This window comes from Musa acuminata, chromosome BXJ1-5, assembly GCF_036884655.1.
Source record: "Musa acuminata AAA Group cultivar baxijiao chromosome BXJ1-5, Cavendish_Baxijiao_AAA, whole genome shotgun sequence".
Taxonomy (NCBI): domain Eukaryota; kingdom Viridiplantae; phylum Streptophyta; class Magnoliopsida; order Zingiberales; family Musaceae; genus Musa; species Musa acuminata.
Window position 1 is genome coordinate 42,505,994 of NC_088331.1, and position 20,633 is coordinate 42,526,626.

Genomic DNA, 20,633 nt, shown 5'->3' on the forward strand with positions numbered 1-20,633 from the left:
TTTTACTTAATATGTCCAAATGTTGATTTAGCAATTATTTTACTTAACATGTCCAAGATCCAGTTTATAGACTTCTTGAGGGATATGAAGCAAAAAAAAATAAATATAAGGATTGATCCAGTTTACGTCAACAACCTCCTGTCGATGCTTGATTGATGGTATTCTTAATGAGTTTTTCTAGATAGCCAATAACCTGCAACTATCACTACATTTCTTTGGAGGTGAAAGCTCCACAAGTGTGATCTAAATATAGCATTTGACTTATTTAACCAATTCATCTATTCGCATCTGATTGTTGAAATGACTGCCTTTTCGGATTGGCTAAAAATCAAAGAAGAATGCAATCAAAATGTGTGACCTTAAAATGTGACTCCCTAAGCAATCCTGCAACCAAGTTGGAAGGATGATTATACTTAAAATGGTTTCTTTAAAATTGTTGTAGCACTTGATGGGAATTTATGGTGTAGGAGTACATGAAAGCCTGATAGTTATTAGCTAGCTAGCTAGCTCTTTTTTGCTTGACTGGTCATGCATTTCCCCTTCTTTTTTGCTTCATTCAAATGATAATGAACGTCTGAATGTTTTAGAGTTCTGTCTGCTAAAGTAGTTGGTGATATTGACACTCACATCTACGTGTGGTGCCTGGATATCATCTTTAATGTCATTTGTGACATCCTGCAACCTAGTTGAGGCAGATTCAATGCAAAATTTAGCTGAGTTATGCTCTCTCTTTGGAATTGTAAGCTTAATTTCATCCACGAATTACCATGTCAATGCCTCAAACTCTGCGAATCAAATCCTCGTCGTCTTTTCTCGTCTTGCATGAGGGCACATCATCATGCTGTTACCTTTACCTTTACCTGGAAATACTATAGTGTACCTCAACTGCACTCTGCATACCAAGGGAACTCAGAGGCCATCCTGATTTAGCACTACAGCATTGACATGTTGAGTAGATCCAGAGGGTGCAGACAGTGAAGAAAGAAATGAAAGAGGAGCTTCATAGGTGTGACTACCTTTCCGACGACCAAGCTCAGGAGAAAATAATTGCTGCTCTAAAAGAAACAACTGATGAAGAAAGTGCACTGCTAAAAGCAGCACAAGACCTGAAAGCTGATTCCAAGGATCCCTCCGAGCTTCTCCAGCTTGACGCTCCAGGTAGGATCATGCACTTTGTTGAGGAAGTCATACATGATGAGTTGACCGTCGGTATCTATGGAACTCCCAGATTGTCGAGAACAGAGTCAAAATATCTGATTACTAATGCTCAGCTGATGCGTTGTTTTTTCTACTTTCTACTGCATTGCATTATTGTTGTTGTTGTTGCAGGCATGCATTTTTATTTTATGACTGTAATTTATTTATTTTCTCATGATGAAATTAAAAAAAAAAAAGGAGAAAATTAAGATATACCCACGAAGCTAACCGTGTCGCACTTCCCGCCATGCCATCTTATCTGTTAGTTGGTATGACGACACCGACGTTGGTGGAAACAGCCGTTCGAACACCCAACATCGAAAAAAAACGAAACAATTATGAACACGTGTCTTCCTTGTCACCCCGGCTTGCGTCGGACCATGCGTCATAACGCAGGACCGCCGAGTCCCTTGATCCGCTCCAACTCCCGCCCATAACTAGAAACTGCCACTTCCCACATCACAGCCGTCCAATTGCTCATTTTAGGGGTTGTCCGACCGCCATTTGAATTATGAACGGTTTGATCAAGGCGCAACGATTCGAAGGGTTCCCGGACCCGATCCCTTTGGCTTTCCCATAAAGTAGAGGATGCGGGAAAGCGATAAGCCCAGGTTCTCTGTTTCTCCAACTAGAGTACTTACTGTGGACTGGAGACGACGACGACGGAGGAGGCGGTGCTGTGGAGAATCCTTGATTTGAGCTTCTTCGCCCCTTTTGGTTAGCTCCAAGGTGCGATTTCTCTTCGCCGAATGATTTTGATCCAGTTTACTTCCTTCTTCAGTTCATTTTCCGACCGTCGGTGGTGGTTCGGTGGACCAAAGACTCGGTTTTGATGCCCCTTTGCGCTCTAGATCTCGATTTTTCATTTTGTTCGGTTTTGATAGTTTGTGTTGTTGGGAACGTGTTCACAAATTCGAAATTTGAAGGGGTGTTAGTGCTGATGAGTTCTAGGGCTTGGTGCAGTATGCTTCCGATTTCTTTATGATTGAGTTCGAGATGGTGGATCGATAGGGTTGGAATTGATCTGCGATAGCATTCATGAGTTGAGGTTATTGATGTGGCTGCTTGACTAAAACTTCATTGTGTGTGCCACGATGCGTGGCGGAGGCACCATGAGCTAGACTTGTATAGAGATTGCATTGAACTTATCTGTGATAATTGGCTTGCAATAATATGAAGCTTGATGGGGTTAGATGTACTATACTATACTTTATTTGGACATTACTACCCTTCCACATGCATTGGTTCTGGATGAACTTGTGCCTGAGATAGAAGGTAAGTTTCCTTGGTGCACATCCACTTATTAGGCCTGTCGAGTACTAACCATCAAGAAGCTTTATGATCATTAAAGTCCATGCATCAATTAAACAAGCTGGATTAAGGTTCGTCTAGTCTAAAAATATAAGTACACTCCCATAATTTTAACAAAGACTATGCCATTATCACTGAGCTAACATGTAGGCTACACATCCGTTGTATAAGCTTGAAGATTTTGAAACCTCCTTTGGGCTTTAAATAGGATCACATAAGTCCAATAGTTACTATGAGGATTGTGAGAATTACATAAACTTAAGTGTTGGACTATCAATTCCTGATAGCATGAACTTAAGATTGGGCTAATAAAGACAACATGAATGTTTGTTATTATGACTAAATTTTTTTTTATTATGACTAATGAATATTTGTTATTTGACTATTCAATTGTTAAATTAAGACTCCTGAGTTCTTAAAGTCTAAGGGTCCCGGGAGGTTGGCCCTATCCCCAATAATATGGCTACCTACCTTAAGAACTCAGTTGATTCATTTGTTATTTATGGCATCACAAGTCTAAGGGTCCCAGGAGGTTGGGCCCTATCCCCAATAATATGGCTAACTACCTTAAGAACTCAGTTGATTCATTTGTTATTTATGGCATCACAAATCTAAGGGTCCTAGGAGGTTGGGCCCTATCCCCATTAATATGGCTAACTACCGTAAGAACTCAGTTGATTCATTTGTTATTTATGGCATCACCTATAAGTCTTCCATGGATAGGGTCAAATTGATAGTTCAAACACCTAAGGCAAAGCAATCCAAGTTTGTGCATGAGGAAGTGGAAAAGTATTTCCTTGTAGAATCACATGTGCATAACTATAAGATGTCAAAAACTTAAGGGGATTGCCTCAAGATTGGATTATTTCTTGGCTATGCAGTGGACTTGGACCTTGTTAATGCAATTGTCAATGAAGAAATAAAGGCCTTCTATTGCCTTTGGCCTTGAACTAAATTCATTTTGTTTTTTTATTTGTGTTCCGGATGGTAACAGGTCCTGTATCACTGTGTCTCATACCAGTAAGTTGTCGGACTGATAAATACCACTCACACCATGGCGGTATTGCAAACCTTGCTAGAGAGAGATCATAATACGTCAGTGGTTGAGATATGCATAGTGCAAATGCAATATGTGACTGTTTATGCATATTACACTTACTGTTCATTTTAAAACATGTGAAGTAGTACAAATTTATGTATAGGGAAAAAAATCGAGTATAATAATTGATAGCCTGTTAAAATTTGACTTATGAGCTAACCTGTGAAAATTTTGACTTTGTAGACTAGTTCTCCCATATCATTCTTTAGCTGCTTAGGGCAATAAGATATCGTTGTAAACTAAGATAAAAGAACAAATCATGCATGGCTCCCATCTAACTCCCTCATTGTAGTTGAGCACTTTCTAGTAAGTATCCATATGTTTCTTTTTTGTTTATCGCTTACAATGTAGTACTTCTAGTTTTATTTATATATTTGTTCTTGAGGTTAGTTCTTGACATAATTGCGGCTGTAAAAATATTTCCTTGCCAGTTTGACATCTGCCAATAAAATGTGAATGTTCTATTAAGTCTTTATCCATGATGACTGCTGACCAGATATTTTCCTTTCTAGGAATGTAAGAGAGAATATTCTGCTGTTCTGTGATTGTTAAGAGGATGGATGGCTGTGACTGCATTGAGCCACAATGGCCTGCTGATGAGCTTCTTATAAAATATCAGTACATATCGGACTTTTTCATCGCCCTTGCTTATTTCTCCATTCCTCTTGAGCTCATTTATTTTGTAAAGAAGTCTTCCTTCTTTCCTTATAGATGGGTTTTGATACAATTTGGTGCATTTATTGTTCTTTGTGGAGCAACCCATTTGATCAACCTGTGGACCTTTGCCCTGCATTCAAAAACTCTTGCCATTGTTATGACTGTTGCTAAAGTTTCAACTGCTGTAGTATCCTGTGCAACAGCTTTAATGCTCGTTCATATCATTCCTGATTTATTAAGTGTGAAAACGAGGGAGCTATTTCTGAAGAATAAAGCTGAAGAGCTTGACAGGGAGATGGGCCTGATACGGACACAGGAAGAAACTGGAAGGCATGTTCGAATGCTTACTCATGAAATAAGAAGCACACTTGATAGAGATACAGTACTAAAGACGACTCTTGTTGAGCTTGGGAGAACCTTGGATTTGAAGGACTGTATGTTATGGATGCCATCACATAGTGGTACATCACTTCAACTTTCCCATACCCTGCACCACCAAATTCCTACTGGTTCCGCTGTGCCAATTAATCTTCCTGTGGTCAACCAAATTTTCAGTAGTAATCATGCAATGATAATTCCACATACTTGTCGATTAGCAAGGATATGGCCTTTATCAGTAAGACATGTGCCACCAGAAGTTGCTGCAGTGAGAGTTCCCCTATTACATCTTTCAAATTTTCAAATGAGTGATTGGTCAGAACTTTCTACAAAAAGCTATGCGGTAATGGTTTTAATTCTCCCGTCAGATAGTGCGAGAAAGTGGCATGTTCATGAATTAGAGCTTGTTGAGGTGGTTGCTGATCAGGTAGTTACTCCTAAGTCTTCAGTGTTCATCCCTAATGTTGTTAGTATTAGCATTATATTGTTTGGTAGTGTTTGTGTTATAATGATAACCTGGCTTTTTGCTTTTTAAAATTTTGCCACTGCTTTCTATTTTCTTCAATATAACAAAAGTATTTAACTATTTATGTAGTTTTAAGATTATCCTTAGCAAGTTATTTTATTTTTTCATGTTTAATTATTTTTTTTGTTTCCCCGTCTTTACGTGCCATGCACATCAGGTTGTGTAGTGAGGTATTTTATATTAGTTTTCCTACTTGCCCGTGAAAATTTTGAAAAGTTTCTGATTCTTGAATTATTATCTAATTAGCCCTAAATCTAATCATTAAAATGTCTATTAATTTCTGCATGTATCTTAATTTGCAAACAAGTTTCTAATTCAACATATTTCCATTCAGAGTTTACCTACAATTCCCTTTTTCTATCTCCAAACCGATGCTCCATTCATAGTTACCTACCAGCATGTGCTTCTTCTTTGCATTTCCCCTTTCTCCCTTCTTTACCGTAGTCAAAGTTGATATGATGTCATTTAGATATGAATCTTAAAAAATGTTGCATTTGGTTTATACTTGTGGCATTATGAATGTGCATTTTGTTGTCAGTCAGGAGAAAATATCCTAAATTTCTCATTTGCAATTCTCAGCACTGTTATTTCTTATGTGCATGCACGTGATCTTCAATACATCTCTTGATGAAATTAGTTTACAAGTGTTCCATTGTATTTTCTACAATTAAATAATCTTTTTCAGAGTGCCGTAGCTGTAGAGGACTACCTTTTAGGTCTTGGTTGGTTTTGTTGTTCCTTGGGTTAACCACAGGTATGCTCCCCATGGATCTTTTCTCTTGAAGTTTCTTCTTTCAAGTTTGGTAAAGTTCTAAATAGCTGATCCTAGATTGGATGAGCTGGAACAAGATAAGCATGATAGATAAAATCATAAATATAAAGGAGCCTTATAATTGTCATTGTTATAGGTTACCTTGCCTCATGTTATCTGGATAGAAATCTAGTTTCAACTTCAAGCCCTGTATGGTATGGAGATTTTAGAACCTAGTATTTCTCCAAAATTATAAGTAAGGGGTACAAATTTTTTTTAAACTAATGATAAAAATTTGTGTTTAGTTGGAAGGTTTCAACCATGGAACGTACTGAGTGAATATTTCTGAATTCTAGGATCAGTAAATTTGATGGGTACTCTTGGAGCTTGAGTCTTAAGAGGTGCAATTTTGGACTTTAAAGGATATCTTACCTAAATTACTGATGTTGAAAGGGTGGAATTCAGTGAATGCTATTTCTAGTGTAGGATTTTGAGGGTAAAAACTTCTAGGTGGGATTTTAAGGGTGTTTGGCTAAAATCTTTGGATTTCATAATTCATAGGATATGCCCATGAAATTTCTAAACCAAATTAAGCCCTACAGGCTAACATCTGAGTTATATTTGCTTTCATAAACTGTTCAAACGAATAAATCCTCAAGAGCATTCTCATTTAATGTTAAGGTTTATGGTTGAGAAGTCGCATGACAATTACTTTAAAATTATGCAATGAACTTTCTTTTTGTACTTTTGCTGAATAGAAGTTGCAAACAATAGTCTTAGTTACTGGTGATGGATAATAGTCCAATATTATTCAAACTATATAGTATATGTATACTAGTTTAATGTTTATGTAAGATGATAACACAACAGATTTAGGAAGTTCTTTTTTTCCTTCTCTGCTCCTCTTCTTCCTTTTTCTTCATTCTCCTCTACCGCTTCCTCTTCTTCCTTCTTTTTGCTGCTCCTCCATCGCTTCCTCTTCTTCCTCCTTTTTCTCCATCACCTCCTTCCTCCTCTTTCTTTTTCGTCCTCCTCCTCGTCCACTGTGCCTTCCTCTTCTCCTTCTTTGCCTCGGAACATGAGGTACGTACTGACTGGCGTACCACGTGTCTAAAGATCCAGAGAACCATGACTTTAGCAGGTAAAGACCTGTTATTTAGTTATGATGGATCTATGTTGTTTTTGGTAATTTCCTTTGTAATATTCTTTCAAAAGAACTTGCAAGCTTACAAATTCCCAGCCACAATTTACTTTTGTTGCATGCTAAAAAGTAGGTGATTTATCTTCTGAATTCCCTCCTATTGCAAATTTTAAGTTTGATTTTTCATGATGGCCTTTCATAGTCATTGAAACCATCCAGCCTTTGACAGCTAATATCATGTAAATATAAAGTTCCGTAAGCTGAGAAGGGATCATGGAAGGGCTCAGTACATTGTTCGGTGTTGGCTTTTAACCTAATATGAACCATTAGTCAAGGTTTTAAAACTGTTAATCCCAATCCAATCTGCTAATTGGGATGCGAACCGGCTATAGTTGACATGAAATATTGTCAATTTGGAGCATCCGATTTTTGATGGTGCATGCCTGGGATAAGAAAGAAGAGGAAGGGAAGGAAAGGAAGAAAGGAGAGGGAGAAAGTGAGGAGGTACCTTTGCTGCTGCTTTTTTTACAGCTAGGGTGAGAATGCACCCCTCTCCTTATGCCAAGCTCCTTTTCGCTGATGCAGATGGATCTCCATTTGTATTCGCTTTACAAAAATTTCTCAAATCCAATATGTGCAGGCAATAAATTGCATGATAACAACCTCACCTATCAACACCATGAGTGGTTTGTGAGAGATTAACATAGGATGGGAAATTTTTTGGAGAGGGATATGTGCATGTAAACTATAAAATATAATTGGCAAGATATATAAAGTATAATTTTAAAATATATTTTTAACATGAAATATGCATGAATATTAAAAAAATCTGTTATTTGTAATATATTTATATTTTTTATATGCTAAAATTTATTTCAGTTTCTTTATGTAGTAGTTTTTTTAAGAATTTTAATTCAATAGTGTTCATTATGTATTTGTTTTTGACTTTTTGTAACTTTGATTTGGTTTTCATGTTTTTTAAATTTTAAATTCAGACCTGATGTCCAATTTGTGTCCATCTGAATGCTTACTGTCAGATCCAGCCATCAGATTCAATCTAATCAATCTTGAAGTTAAGTGATCCTCAGCTTGATTTAAGATTTTTAAATGAGCCTGGCACAAGTAAAATATGTTCCAGATTCTCTTAAACATTCAAAGAGAAATCCTTCTTGATTTATTCATGCACATGACTATGATACTTCGCTGCCTTATGAATATTGGTTTTAGTGACATTTTTATCTTAATTGATAGTCTCATAGGATTAAAAGCTACAGGGAGATATGATTTCTCTTTTGCTAATCCAGAGGCATTAACTTTTGAACTTATTAAAGTTCCTCCATAGATTTATTGATTTTCTCAAGTTTGATATGTTTTTTTTTCCATGCAAGTTCCTGGTATTGTCATTCATTTTTGCCATAACTTCAGCTCTAGCAATTGCTACAATGTTTTGAAATGCCAACTGTCAGAATAAATTTTGTCATTCTTTTCTCAAATATTTGCATTGTATGTGATTTAAGTTCCTAGCGTATACTTCCTAAACTCTCATATGCATTAATACCCTCTGTTCAGGTAGCAGTTGCACTTTCACACGCAGCTATATTAGCAGAGTCTATGAGGGCACGTGATCTTCTTACGGAACAAAATGTAGCCCTATATTTAGCACGACAGGAGGCAGAATTGGCGATTCGTGCTCGCAATGATTTTCTAGCTGTCATGAACCATGAAATGCGAAATCCATTGCATGCAATTATTACTCTTTCTTCCCTGCTTCTGGAGACTGAACTAAGCCCTGAACAGCGATCGATGGTTGAGACTGTCTTGAAAAGTAGCAGCCTTCTGGCAACTCTAATCAATGATATTTTAGATCTTTCCAGGTTGGAGGATGGAAGCCTTGAGCTAGAAATTGGAGATTTTAATCTTCATTCTGTCTTCAGAGAAGTATGTTGAATTTTCCCACTTTCCTGTGTGTGTGTGTGTGCATGCATGTCCTTGTTTGTATGTTTGTATCATCTGAGATATGTTTTACTTTGTCATTATATTTCTTGATAGAAGATTTTTGTTGAATTGTAGGTTATGGACTTTGTAAAGCCAATTGCAGCTGTCAAGAAACTACAAGTGTCATTGATGTTGTCACCTGACCTGCCATTGTGTGCCATTGGAGATGAAAAACGGCTTATGCAAATTATGTTGAATGTTGCTGCTAATGCCGTTAGGTTTACAAAGGAAGGGGACATTTCACTTACTGCTTCTGTTGCCAGGACAGATTATTTAAGGGATTTTAGAGCTCTTGACTTTTATCCAGTTGCTAGTGATGGACACTTCTACTTGAGAGTTCAGGTTTTGGGAATATACCATACTTGATTAACCTGTATCATTTTGATTATCTCATCATAGATCTGTTTAATATAAAACGGTGCAATGCAGTTGTATGAGATTTGGTAGCAGAAAAGAAGTAGGAAAATAAGGGAGGTCCTGAATTTCCAAATCCTTGATGTAGGGTTAATTGTATTCACTGTCAGTAGCACATCCTAAAAGTCTGTGACAGACTGATTAGCTTTTTATTAGCTTAAAAGTTTAAGAGCTCTGATATTCTTCTTTGCACCACTTTTCTTCACCAGGGTCGCTCATAGGAGTGACTGGTAGTCATGGCAATTAGAATTCTGAGATCATAAGCTCTTTGCTATCAATTGGATGTGCATCAATGTTGTAGTGGACACAAATTGTTCTAGGAACAGTTTTGTAGTTGGAGGACTGCATTATCTCATCTCATGTTTTTAGATATCTTTTGACAATTGTCAGTCATAATATGTTTAGTTCTTTACTCTTTCAGATCAAAGATACTGGTTGTGGAATTAGCTATCAAGATTTACCAAATCTCTTCACCAAATTTTCACAGAGCCAAAATGTATCAAGTCAAGGATACAGTGGCAATGGCCTTGGGCTGGCCATTTGTGAGAGGTACAACCATATAGTATGACATGGTTTTTCTTTTTGCCTCAGAAGCTTGTCTTTAATGTTTAGTTTTTCTTAATTTACATTGAATCATGAAGACTAATATATTAGTCTTTGCATATGAAACCTTGCAAGCATCCTTTTGCATATGTTTCCTTTTGAAGTATCAAATTACACTAATTCCTCAGCTTAGAAATCATGGACCAATTCCCTGCTCTTTGTTTTTGCCTAACAATGTAGAAAACAACGATTCAATTGATCATATCCAGCTGTCCAAGCACTGGGACTCGGTCATATAAGTCGTTACTGATTGTTATTCAAAATTTTATTATTATTTGTGATATGGGATGGTGCAGGTTGGTGTTCAAATTTATTTATTTTTCATGTAGATAGAATGGCACAAGCTAAGGTGAAAGTGGCTCAGATAAAATCTATTCAAATATAATTTTGTATCTGAGTGGAGCTGAATATGACTTATCATAAATACATATTTGTTGTATATCCATATCTGTATTCAAGTTTGACTATCCATTGTCTTCTGAATGCAGATCCAGATATGGGTCGTTGTATCTGTAGGTACATATCTAAAAATTAACTGAAGTAGAGGTATCACTTAACAAAAGTTTTTATGTTTAGTATATTCTCCTTTTCTCATGTCATCATTTCATATTTGGTATAATGCTTTCTTACCTAAGAGATACAATCAAATACAGTTGAGTCATTATAGTGTCAGTAATTATTTTTTTATGATATTTTTGGTTCATTAACATTTATCTATACCTGCCTTATATCTGATTTAAGTTTGGAAAAAAAAAAAGAACCACCCAGTTCACAAAGCTCTTCATATGTTTGAAGTTTGAGGAGTGCTGAATGAAACTCACTTATGCAAGCGAAATTTTTTTTTTCCAGGACAGTTTTATTGGCTATTAGTGTATATTAGGTTTAATCCAATCTGAATCCATGTCCATTGTATATTAGGTTCAAACAAACATGGTTTGGAATTTAGCATTTGCTAATAACCATTGTATCTGTTGATTAGAAGTGGATGTCGAAATGTGTTCTCCAATTTCCAATCTGTTTTCTTTACATGGTGCTAGCTCATTTGTCATCCACGTAATGACAATTGATGATATATTGATAGGAGTCATCTACCTGATTTGTCATCCACTTGGAACCTGTGGACTACTATGGCCCCAACCAGAAATTGCATTTATTGGCATGTATCATCACAACATGTGGATGCCATGTAAGCACCTCGTGGTTGTCATTTGGGTATAAACTCATCAAGCTTTTGATGTGTCTACGATCCATAGTGTCTATGTGGATTGCCTCGCTATTAGGGATCTACATAGATGACATACGATCTAAATTAAACTAGATGGTGTTAGATGATAGGCTAGTGTGTGCAATGGAATAATATACATGTGGATATATGTGAAGCTTTAGATCATAAGTGCCAAATGACAAAAGCATAGGAGTGAAGGTGGAATTTTCCTTGATAAAAAGCTGTATGGGATCTTTTTCTTCTTTGTATATTTTTTTTTTCATTAATGGATCAATACATAAATAACTTGTATGTTTAATCTTCCTGGAACAAAACCACACTAATATTCTACTTTTCACATATATTAGGCTTCATTTGATCATCCTCTTGCAAAGTCTGATACTTTTGTGGAACTTGGATGTATTCCCCAAACTATGCCACTCCATGCATCATATTCACTTTCTCTCCAGTCCTAGCTCTTTCATCCCATCTCCTAGTGATTAAAATTACTTGGATCATTAAAAATCAAACATCTAGTTGGTAGTTCTGTGACGCTTCCAGATATCTTAGTATGAGTGCAACAAATCATGTTTGGTCTGCATATTGAATCAGCAGTTAACATAGAAGACAAGGTTTCAATACCTGTACAGTGCTAGATCATGGCCGTAGCTGAAAATTTTACAACTGATATTTCCAGTATAAATAACTCAAATAGCATATAGATCTGTGGTAAAAGACAAAGGCTGGCATCTTTTTTGTTCTTGGGAAGATGCCTTACCACGGCAATAGACCTAGTACTTATTACCCATATATACTAGAGACATCAGAGAAAGATCCTCATTTGAGAAGAAAATTTTGAAATATCCATGTCTTGTTGGGACACCATTGGTCAATATGGTATATTTAAGATGATTTATTGTTCATGCACAATAAAATACAGTTAAGATTCCAAAACCATTCGACAATCAAATTGCATCACTGAACTATAATGAGGGTTTTGTTCTAAGGTTTGGGAATGATATTCAGACCCATTTATCAAAGATTTAGGGATCAATGTTTCATTCAAAGAAAGATTTTGGTGCATATTGGATCCACTTACCAAAATTTGGTAAGAGATTAAAATTTTATCCAATAAATTTTTCACCTAAAACATTGTTCATTCTAGTAGTAGTGTATCAGTCGCATAGGTTGAGATTTGGTAAGGGATCAAAATCTCATCTGATATATTTGTATCTAAAATATTGATCTGGTGGTAGTCTATCAGACTCACTTATCAAAGATTGAGGGCTTAAAACCTCATTGAATATATCTTTACACTTCAACATCAGTCTGATGGGGTCTACCAAATCCACTTATTACCAAAGGTCGAGAGTTTAAGTTATCATCTGATATATTTTTATATTATAAACATTGGTTTTGTGATGATGTACTATATTCATTTAGCAAAGGTTGAAGGAGGATGCTAGCTAACTTATTTGGTTAAGATTTTCATAGTAAGGTGTAAGGATCAAATATCAAACTCACCTTTTATCATTTGAAAGAAAAAGGAAAAAACAATAGAATAGCATAATTATGGGCTTAACTAAGAGAGAAAAGAAAATATAGATGACATAGACATAACGAAGCTATACTATGACATGCACTTCCAGTCCACGGTAGCAAAATCATCATGCTATTAAAATGTTAAGGTCCACAGCTACTGGGTAAGTACCTCTTTTAACTTTTTCCCTTGTGTTAGTTAAAGTTGAGGACAATAGCAGAGTGGGCATGTTGCTGAAGATTAGAAGTCAAACAAAGGTTAAAATATCAGGTGATGGACCATGATGGTAAGTAAAATTATGCAAGCAAAACAAGCTTTGGAGGTCGTTGATGTGATTTGTTGCTTGTACAAAAGAGTATTATGATGATTGCCTATCTACATTATGCATTATTGATCTTTAACTGTACATGTTTGTGAAACAAGTCTATTTGTCAATAGTAGTGTTACATTACATTATTCTCCACTTCGCTGATTACTTCTTGTCCATCAGGTATGTCAGTCTCATGCAAGGTCACATATGGGTCGAAAGTGATGGCATTGGAAAAGGTTGTACAGCCACATTTGTAGTGAGACTTAGATTGTGCGAAAATCCAGATGGATCTCAGCAGAAAATTTTGCCTCTGCCTTGGAAGAAGCAGAGACAAAAGTTTTCTAGCTCAAGAGGAATGCCAACAGATCCCGGAGGGCTTATTAGATTGAAGACTCGGTATCAGAAGAGTGTATAGATGCTATGGGTTACCTTAGCAGCATGTAACTATTCCCATATCTGTACCAGAAATTTTATTGTGATCAAGGAGAAAGAGCTCTCAGTCAGCATGTATTGTTGGAGAGATTATGTACATCGAGATTGTATTCCTATATAGCATTCTTGCTGCGTCCAACCCGCATGCCTTGTGATATCTGTAGCTTATGCGCTCAATATGTTATTCACTCCAAAGTTTTGTCTACTAATAATATTTTGATTATAATTCTTTAGTTAATTTTCTGTTCATTATTTCTACTTATTCACTCTCTCTCTCTCTCTCTCTCTCCCCCCTGTGAAATCCATGCTCATGGTTGGCGTTAGCTTTTAGACTCTGAGCAAGAAAGTTAAATTCAAGATTCATATGAATATGAAGACATTAGCTTGTAGAAATTGATCAGACCATTGTATTGTCTTGTGTGAATCTCACCAATGGAATGTCATATTATATATATATATATATATATATATATATATATATATATATATATATATATATATATATATATATATATATATATATATATATATGCCACTTTATTTTGAAGAAATTTTTTTACAGAGCTATATCGCCCATGTACCGAATAAGGGATTGGTATGTGGATTACCTTCTATTAAGCAGTATCATTAGATGTATCAAACGGTATTCTTTACAGAGCTATATCGTCATGTATCAAATAAGGGATTGGTATGTGGATTACCTTCTATTAAGCAGTATCGTTAGATGTATCAGACGGTAACAATCGAATTGTTACCTACCGATCAATGACGATCAGATTTTGATCATTATTGATCAAGGGCGTTCTATTTGAACAATAGGAAATGATTTTTAAATATTTTCCTCCCTTTATTTCAACTTATTTCATTCTCTCGATCTCTTTATTCTCTTAAACTCTTTTTTACTCACATTCTCACCTTTTCACTCTTATAAACTCAACGAAATTAGATTAAGTTTGCAAGCCTAATTTGGAAATATTAAAAAAAAAAGAATATTATAGTCAAATGGTATGTATTCTCTTTTTAGATTTATATTGATTTATGAGATAATTAAGCCTATTCTATGTGGTTAATGACCAAATGTCTAATATAATATTTGATATATTTTTTATGTTAGAATATTATTAATTATGAAGTAATTAAAGCTTTTAATATTATGATTTGTGTGTTTAATGCTGATTTTTTAAATTAGACAATCAAATCTTTGTATTTCATGCATATTAAGGTGATTTATATATTTGCATTTGTATAATAAGTTTAATTGTATTTTAATTAAATTGTATAATACTATAATTAGTAGTTTTAATGATGATTTAATCAAAATTTAATTAATATTGGGTCAATTCGATATCCTTAATATTTATTAGGGTGTTTGACATGTTGATAGTAGTGAAAAAGAATTAATTAGAGATTAATTAACTATGTTAATATTATGATTAGTGTATTTAATTATGATAATATCAAATTTTAATAAATATCTTTAATGCCTATTAGAATGTTTGATATATCTATAATGTTGAAAGAGGAATAATTAAAGAGTAATTAAGTATATTAATGATGTGGTTAGTATATTTAATAATAATTTCATCATAATTTGACCTATATTAGATCAAAATTATGTAATTAATGCTTCTTACCGTATTTGACAAGTATTTGACATATTTATAGTAGTAAAATAAAACTACTTACAATTTAACCAAGTTTTTTACTATTATAATTAGTATATTTAATGAGACTAAATCAATTGTACATATTTAATATGGAATATGTTAATTGGCATGTTTATAGTGACAAAGTATGGTTCATTACTATAATTGCACTTTGTTATTTTAAATTAGAGCTAATCATAGCTTACTTATTTAATTCAATTTTGGTATAAATATGACAGAAAGGAACGCTCATGCTAAAAAGATAAATGAGAACTATCATTATTGATACATCGACAAAGGTTATCCACCTTTTGCAAAATGTAAGAAGGTTCTCATATGTAAATCATTTCAAGGTAAGTTATAATAAGGGAAGATATAATAAAAAAGAAGATAAAAAGTTGAGGAAGAATATATAGAATTACGTAGGAACCGATTTATGACAAATATAAGGGTCGTGAGGATGAAATTGATCCGGATCTCGAAGCTAGTATTAATGCATCATTGGAGTATCAATACATGTACGCAGAAGCAATGAGACATTGATGACCTGAATCACAATGAGAGCATGGTGATGATAGTAGGCCTGTGCCATAAGGAATCCAAAGGTCGACTAATGTGAGACAACCAATTGCCCCTCTTTTGTTAAGTCAAATTGATAGCATAAGGTAGGGTAGAATCTATGATTTTATAATAGTACTCGGTAGGAGGTCAACACTAGATATTATTAATATTGATCTGTAAACCTATCCTTTATAAATTACGAAGCAAATATGAATTGACAATGCATGTACAAAAGAAAAGAATCAAGATATTGGGAAGACAATTGCTAAATGGTTTAACTTCCATATTATTCCAACAAATACAATCCAAGATCCATATTATAAGAGTATGTCTCCTTTATTCAAAATTTTAGCATGAGGATCTAACCTCCAATACCAAAGGAGATCCATGGTATATATTTAGATGATGAGGTAGTAGAGCTGAAGGATTAGATCAAGTACTTCAAGAGGTAGTGGGACGAATATGGGATGACATTGACGTATGATAGTTGGACTGGATCGATAAGAATAAGTATCATCAATTTTTTTATTTATTTCAATAGACAAATGATTTTTCATAAGTTAGCTAATGTTTTTTATAAGATTTAAGATGTAAACTATATTGAAAACATGATAGACATCGTAGTAGAGGAGATCGAACCATAGTATATCATTTATATAATCGAACCATAGTATATCTAATTTTAAGAAGGTCGATTTACAATTAATGAACAAAAGGAAAACATTATTTTAGACTTCGTATGCAGCTTATTGCATAGATCTAATACTAAAGGATGTTGGTAAGCTATCATCAATCAATAAGTGTGTAGCTAGAGCATAATTAATCACAAAGTTTATATATAATCATTTGATATACTCTTTAATGTAAAAGTATATAAATTATGAGATATTCAAACTTGGAGTCACTTGGTTGGCTACAAATTTCATTACCTTAAGGTCAATACAACAAAAGAGGTAAGGTCTCAAGGCAATGGTCACCTCACAGGAATGGTCCGATTCTAAGTATTCGAGATCTAGTGATAGAAAAAAGTTGAAAAAGACTATATTTTTCTTCTAGATTTTAGGATACAATGAATGAAATTATAACACGAGTGGAACCACTTTACGTTGTCCTCTATAAGATCGATATGGACAAGTATTCTCAAATGATTTATCTTAGACATATGTTGATTAAAGCAGAAGTCAAGAAATCATTCAAAGATATTGTTAGTGCCGAGTAATACTTACAGATCATCGATCACAGTATTAAAGTTCATATGGATCTAGATATCTATAATATAGATAAATTTATATTCAATATAGTTTAATTTATAATTTTTTTAATATTTATAATTCTTACTAATAAAATCATTTATCTTGTAGTGTATTATCTAAACTCAATCATTCAATTTTGGTATATTCTTGGAATACAATTGACTCTTGTCAAATACTACGAATCTAGTCAATACTATTATAGAGGGTTGATTATTTCAAAAAATAATTAGTTTATTCTCTGACATTATAGTTGTATCATGTTGTTATAATTTGGATGTTGATGAAGAATAGTTATACACATGTTAGTTATAAACTATATTTAATAATTATTTACTATGCTAATAAAGTCCTATTTATATCCTTTTGTAATTGAGTGGTGGCTATAATTTGGAGGGGACACATCAAATTTAATTTGTTAATGTTCATATTGATTCACGTGAATGCTTACAATAGTCTATTATATAGATAATTGGATAAATTCGTATATGTCTACTATAATATATTACCAAGATTGTGGTATGTCGAACTAGATAAGAAGTTAAAGGAAACAAAGATTAATCCTATCAATCTTCAATTTTACAATAAAGATTTAAAGCCAATATTAGAGTAAGAAAAAGTAGTAGAGAACCAAGGGAATCCTCTATTTTATGAGGTGGGAGATCCTCAATGTCCTACGTGTTTTATTACTGAGGCAATAGAAAAAGATAAAATATATCCCCAATAAGAGAAAGATCCCCCTCGGTCAAAACATAGTGGAAGGAGCCAAAAACATCAAGTTAGATTGCTTGAGAAACTAAGATACCCAACCATTATGTAATCTGTCATGCGTATAAAGATAAAGGCAAAGGGGAAAGTGATAGCATAAGTTGCATCGTTAGAAAGAATCGATGTGGATCACAAAACACTTTCTCAATCACATTTAACAACCTGCTTATCCAAGACATGACAACGATGTTCACAATAATGCCTCAATTGATGATGGCAGTGATGTCGGGGAGTTGATAGTCCCGTTTAACCAATTTGAGAATGGTGCATGAACCAAGAAGTATTATTTTATATATGTCATTGAAGATTCAGATCATAGAGTTCGATAAGCTACTAGTTAAGTTTATACATGGAAGGGAAAGGGGAAAGGGAAGGCAATGGATGATTTTGAGTAAATGCGATAGAGCCTACATGACGTAGACACTGAGCAAAAATCATCATATTTATAATCGTCATATTATAGAGAATCTTCTGACCAACAGTAGTGTAGCAATGGTTATATTTTTTTTAGCAATAGTACGGTAATCGATCTTATGATATAGAGCAGCAAATCATTGGGAAAATAGAAATTCTAACGTTATTCTTCATACTTCACACCAATATATGTCATAATCATTCTTGTGTTAAGAGTTGCCTTGAACACATGTGATTTATGATGATTAAACTACGATCATCATCACATTGATGCATTAATAATATATAGAGGATCTCGATCCATCGCTCGTGGAGTCCCACATTCTTTTTTATGATAAAACTAGATACATCTATCGATTGATTACTTGATTCATTTGAATCTTAGAGTTTAAGTTGTTTAAAAGAATATAATAATTTAAATTATTTTTTGTAAATAATTTAATATTAATATAAGGACGGTCTGAAATATACCACAAGGTTAATCCTCAAAACTCGAAAAAGATATATGTCACTATTTTTTTCTAATTTAAATTTTTTTACTAAAAATATAATAAATTTATATTTATTTTTAATTAAAAAAATTTAAATTAATTTTATTTATTTATTAAATATTTGTAGAATTATTTTCGATAATTTAAAGATATCATCGATATGTGGTATATTGATATATGATATATCAATACGACTCTATGTATTATTATACTATTGAATGATCGACATGTTGATATGGGCCACAAACCTTGTGCTGATCACTAAAAGCTTTAAATTCCGGATCTCCATATATTCTAAGAAGTAAACAACAAAATCGAGAGAGAACATGTGAATGAAGTATTCCATGCATGGATTGATGTTGTCATGCTTTGCTTGATAAATGAAAGAATAGACCTACATGGCAGGGCGGTCATCAACCGTGAATTCTCTTCGTCTGGCCGATCTCCGAGTGTTACCAAATGGTAAGATATTTTAATTTAATAAATTATGTTAAATTTTTCAGAAAAATATTTTATTAAAAAAATGATAATAGTGACTATCGATCATTTTTTATCTTTTCCCTTTAAAAATTACATCATTTCTCTCTTTTTATAAAATTCATTATATTGAACGAAAACATTCAATTATAATAATATTATTAGTATTTATATATTTAAAAACAAAAAAGAATATAAAATTTTTAAATGTTAAAAAATCTTTAAAATAAATAAGAAAGATGTAGATTTTAAATCGTATTTTTTTTACTGATTTTGATATTTAAAAAGTTAAATTTATATATCATTTAAGTATTCAAACTAGTAAAAATACCTATCTTAAAAGCTTAAAAATAAAAAAATAAAAAAAATCATTTATTTTAAAAGCTATTCCGAAATTTTGGTTCAAAAACAGATTTAGACATAGTTACAAAATATTTTTACTCTCTAGTAAAAAATAATGTAGCTGAAGCTAAGTGTACAATATTGTTATCGTATGGAGTCACTTGTAGTCTAACGTATGATCGACAAGGGATTCTTAGTATGTGGTTAGGAACATACATGCATTACCTGTTCTGTTCTTTAGCGGTAAATGACATCGAGCATGATGAGCAGCTTCTAACAGGAAAATATTGTCTAACGAGAAGGGGACGTTTGATACGTACAGAGTCAATTAGCCTACGATCATCCCTATTTGCATACGCGCTCGGGACCAAACTACGTAACTTGCTAAAGCGCTATCGGTGAAGATGGGGGCGACCCTCTACGCAACTGGGGTGAAATAGATGTGAACCTTAAGGATGTGAAAGAAATAAAATACAAAAAAGAAGATTGTATTAAGATAAAAATAATACACAATACTTTATATTTATACGTATTATAAGGGATAATTTTCCTCAACAGAAGATGATTTTTCTCAACAGATTTATGATATTTTCTCGTGTAATTGGAGAGATCTTGTCTGTTATTGAGGTTATTATCATGAGAGATTTGACTGTTCTCACGATGGACTTTGACATGTTATGCTAGTCTTGTTCAAATGCAAAATTGGCTTCCCTAGTCTTCTATTTTCCTGAATTCTCGAGCCTCCATTGTCGATAACACACCCTTTTATTTTGTTTATTGATTTTGAATTTGTATTACCATTCTCTCTGACTTGCAGCAGTTGTTCGCTCGCTGCCGCGATGCAGGCAAACCATATGTTCGTCAGCTAGAAATGGGAGTTGACAGAGAAATATTACGAAGGTCACCGACTCTTTCTATCGGATCTCCATCGTAGAAATTAACCTCAAAATGTTGATGTTGGTCCTTTCTTTAACTGCTGAAGTTAATTCATTGTCTTGTTGTCAGCTGTGTGCTGTCTGGCAGATGGCACAATCAGGCTTCATCTTGAAAACTGAAGCATTCAAAGAAACCAAAATTTTTTTTTTTTTTTTTAAAGGAAAGGAGAGAAGATGAAGGTAGAATAGAT

General features: G+C 33.8%; 1 protein-coding gene across 2 annotated transcripts; it reads left to right on the forward strand.

The window, feature by feature from the left end:
- Positions 1-1,768: 1,768 nt before the first annotated feature.
- LOC135674380 (probable ethylene response sensor 1) lies at positions 1,769-13,697 on the forward strand. 2 transcript variants are annotated; one of them, XM_065184174.1, is made up of 7 exons: positions 1,769-1,926; positions 4,120-5,069; positions 8,630-8,998; positions 9,131-9,397; positions 9,891-10,018; positions 10,561-10,618; positions 13,307-13,377. In XM_065184174.1, the coding sequence occupies exons 2-6, from the start codon at positions 4,164-4,166 to the stop codon at positions 10,586-10,588; spliced, it is 1,698 nt and encodes a 565-aa protein (XP_065040246.1). In that variant the 5' UTR covers positions 1,769-1,926; positions 4,120-4,163; the 3' UTR covers positions 10,589-10,618; positions 13,307-13,377. The 2 variants fall into 2 exon arrangements, with proteins under 2 accessions (XP_065040246.1, XP_065040245.1); XM_065184173.1 differs by lacking the exon at positions 10,561-10,618 and having other exon boundaries at positions 13,307-13,697.
- Positions 13,698-20,633: the final 6,936 nt, after the last annotated feature.

What these genes read in the sequence shown, in the direction of transcription:
- LOC135674380 (XM_065184173.1), top strand. Translation starts at nt 4,164, where the DNA reads ATGGATGGCTGTGACTGCATTGAGCCACAATGGCCTGCTGATGAGCTT. An exon ending in ACTTCTACTTGAGAGTTCAG is followed by an intron (nt 9,398 to 9,890) that starts GTTTTGGGAATA and finishes TTACTCTTTCAG; the next exon opens with ATCAAAGATACTGGTTGTGG. An exon ending in GGGCTGGCCATTTGTGAGAG is followed by an intron (nt 10,019 to 13,306) that starts GTACAACCATAT and finishes CTTGTCCATCAG; the next exon opens with GTATGTCAGTCTCATGCAAG.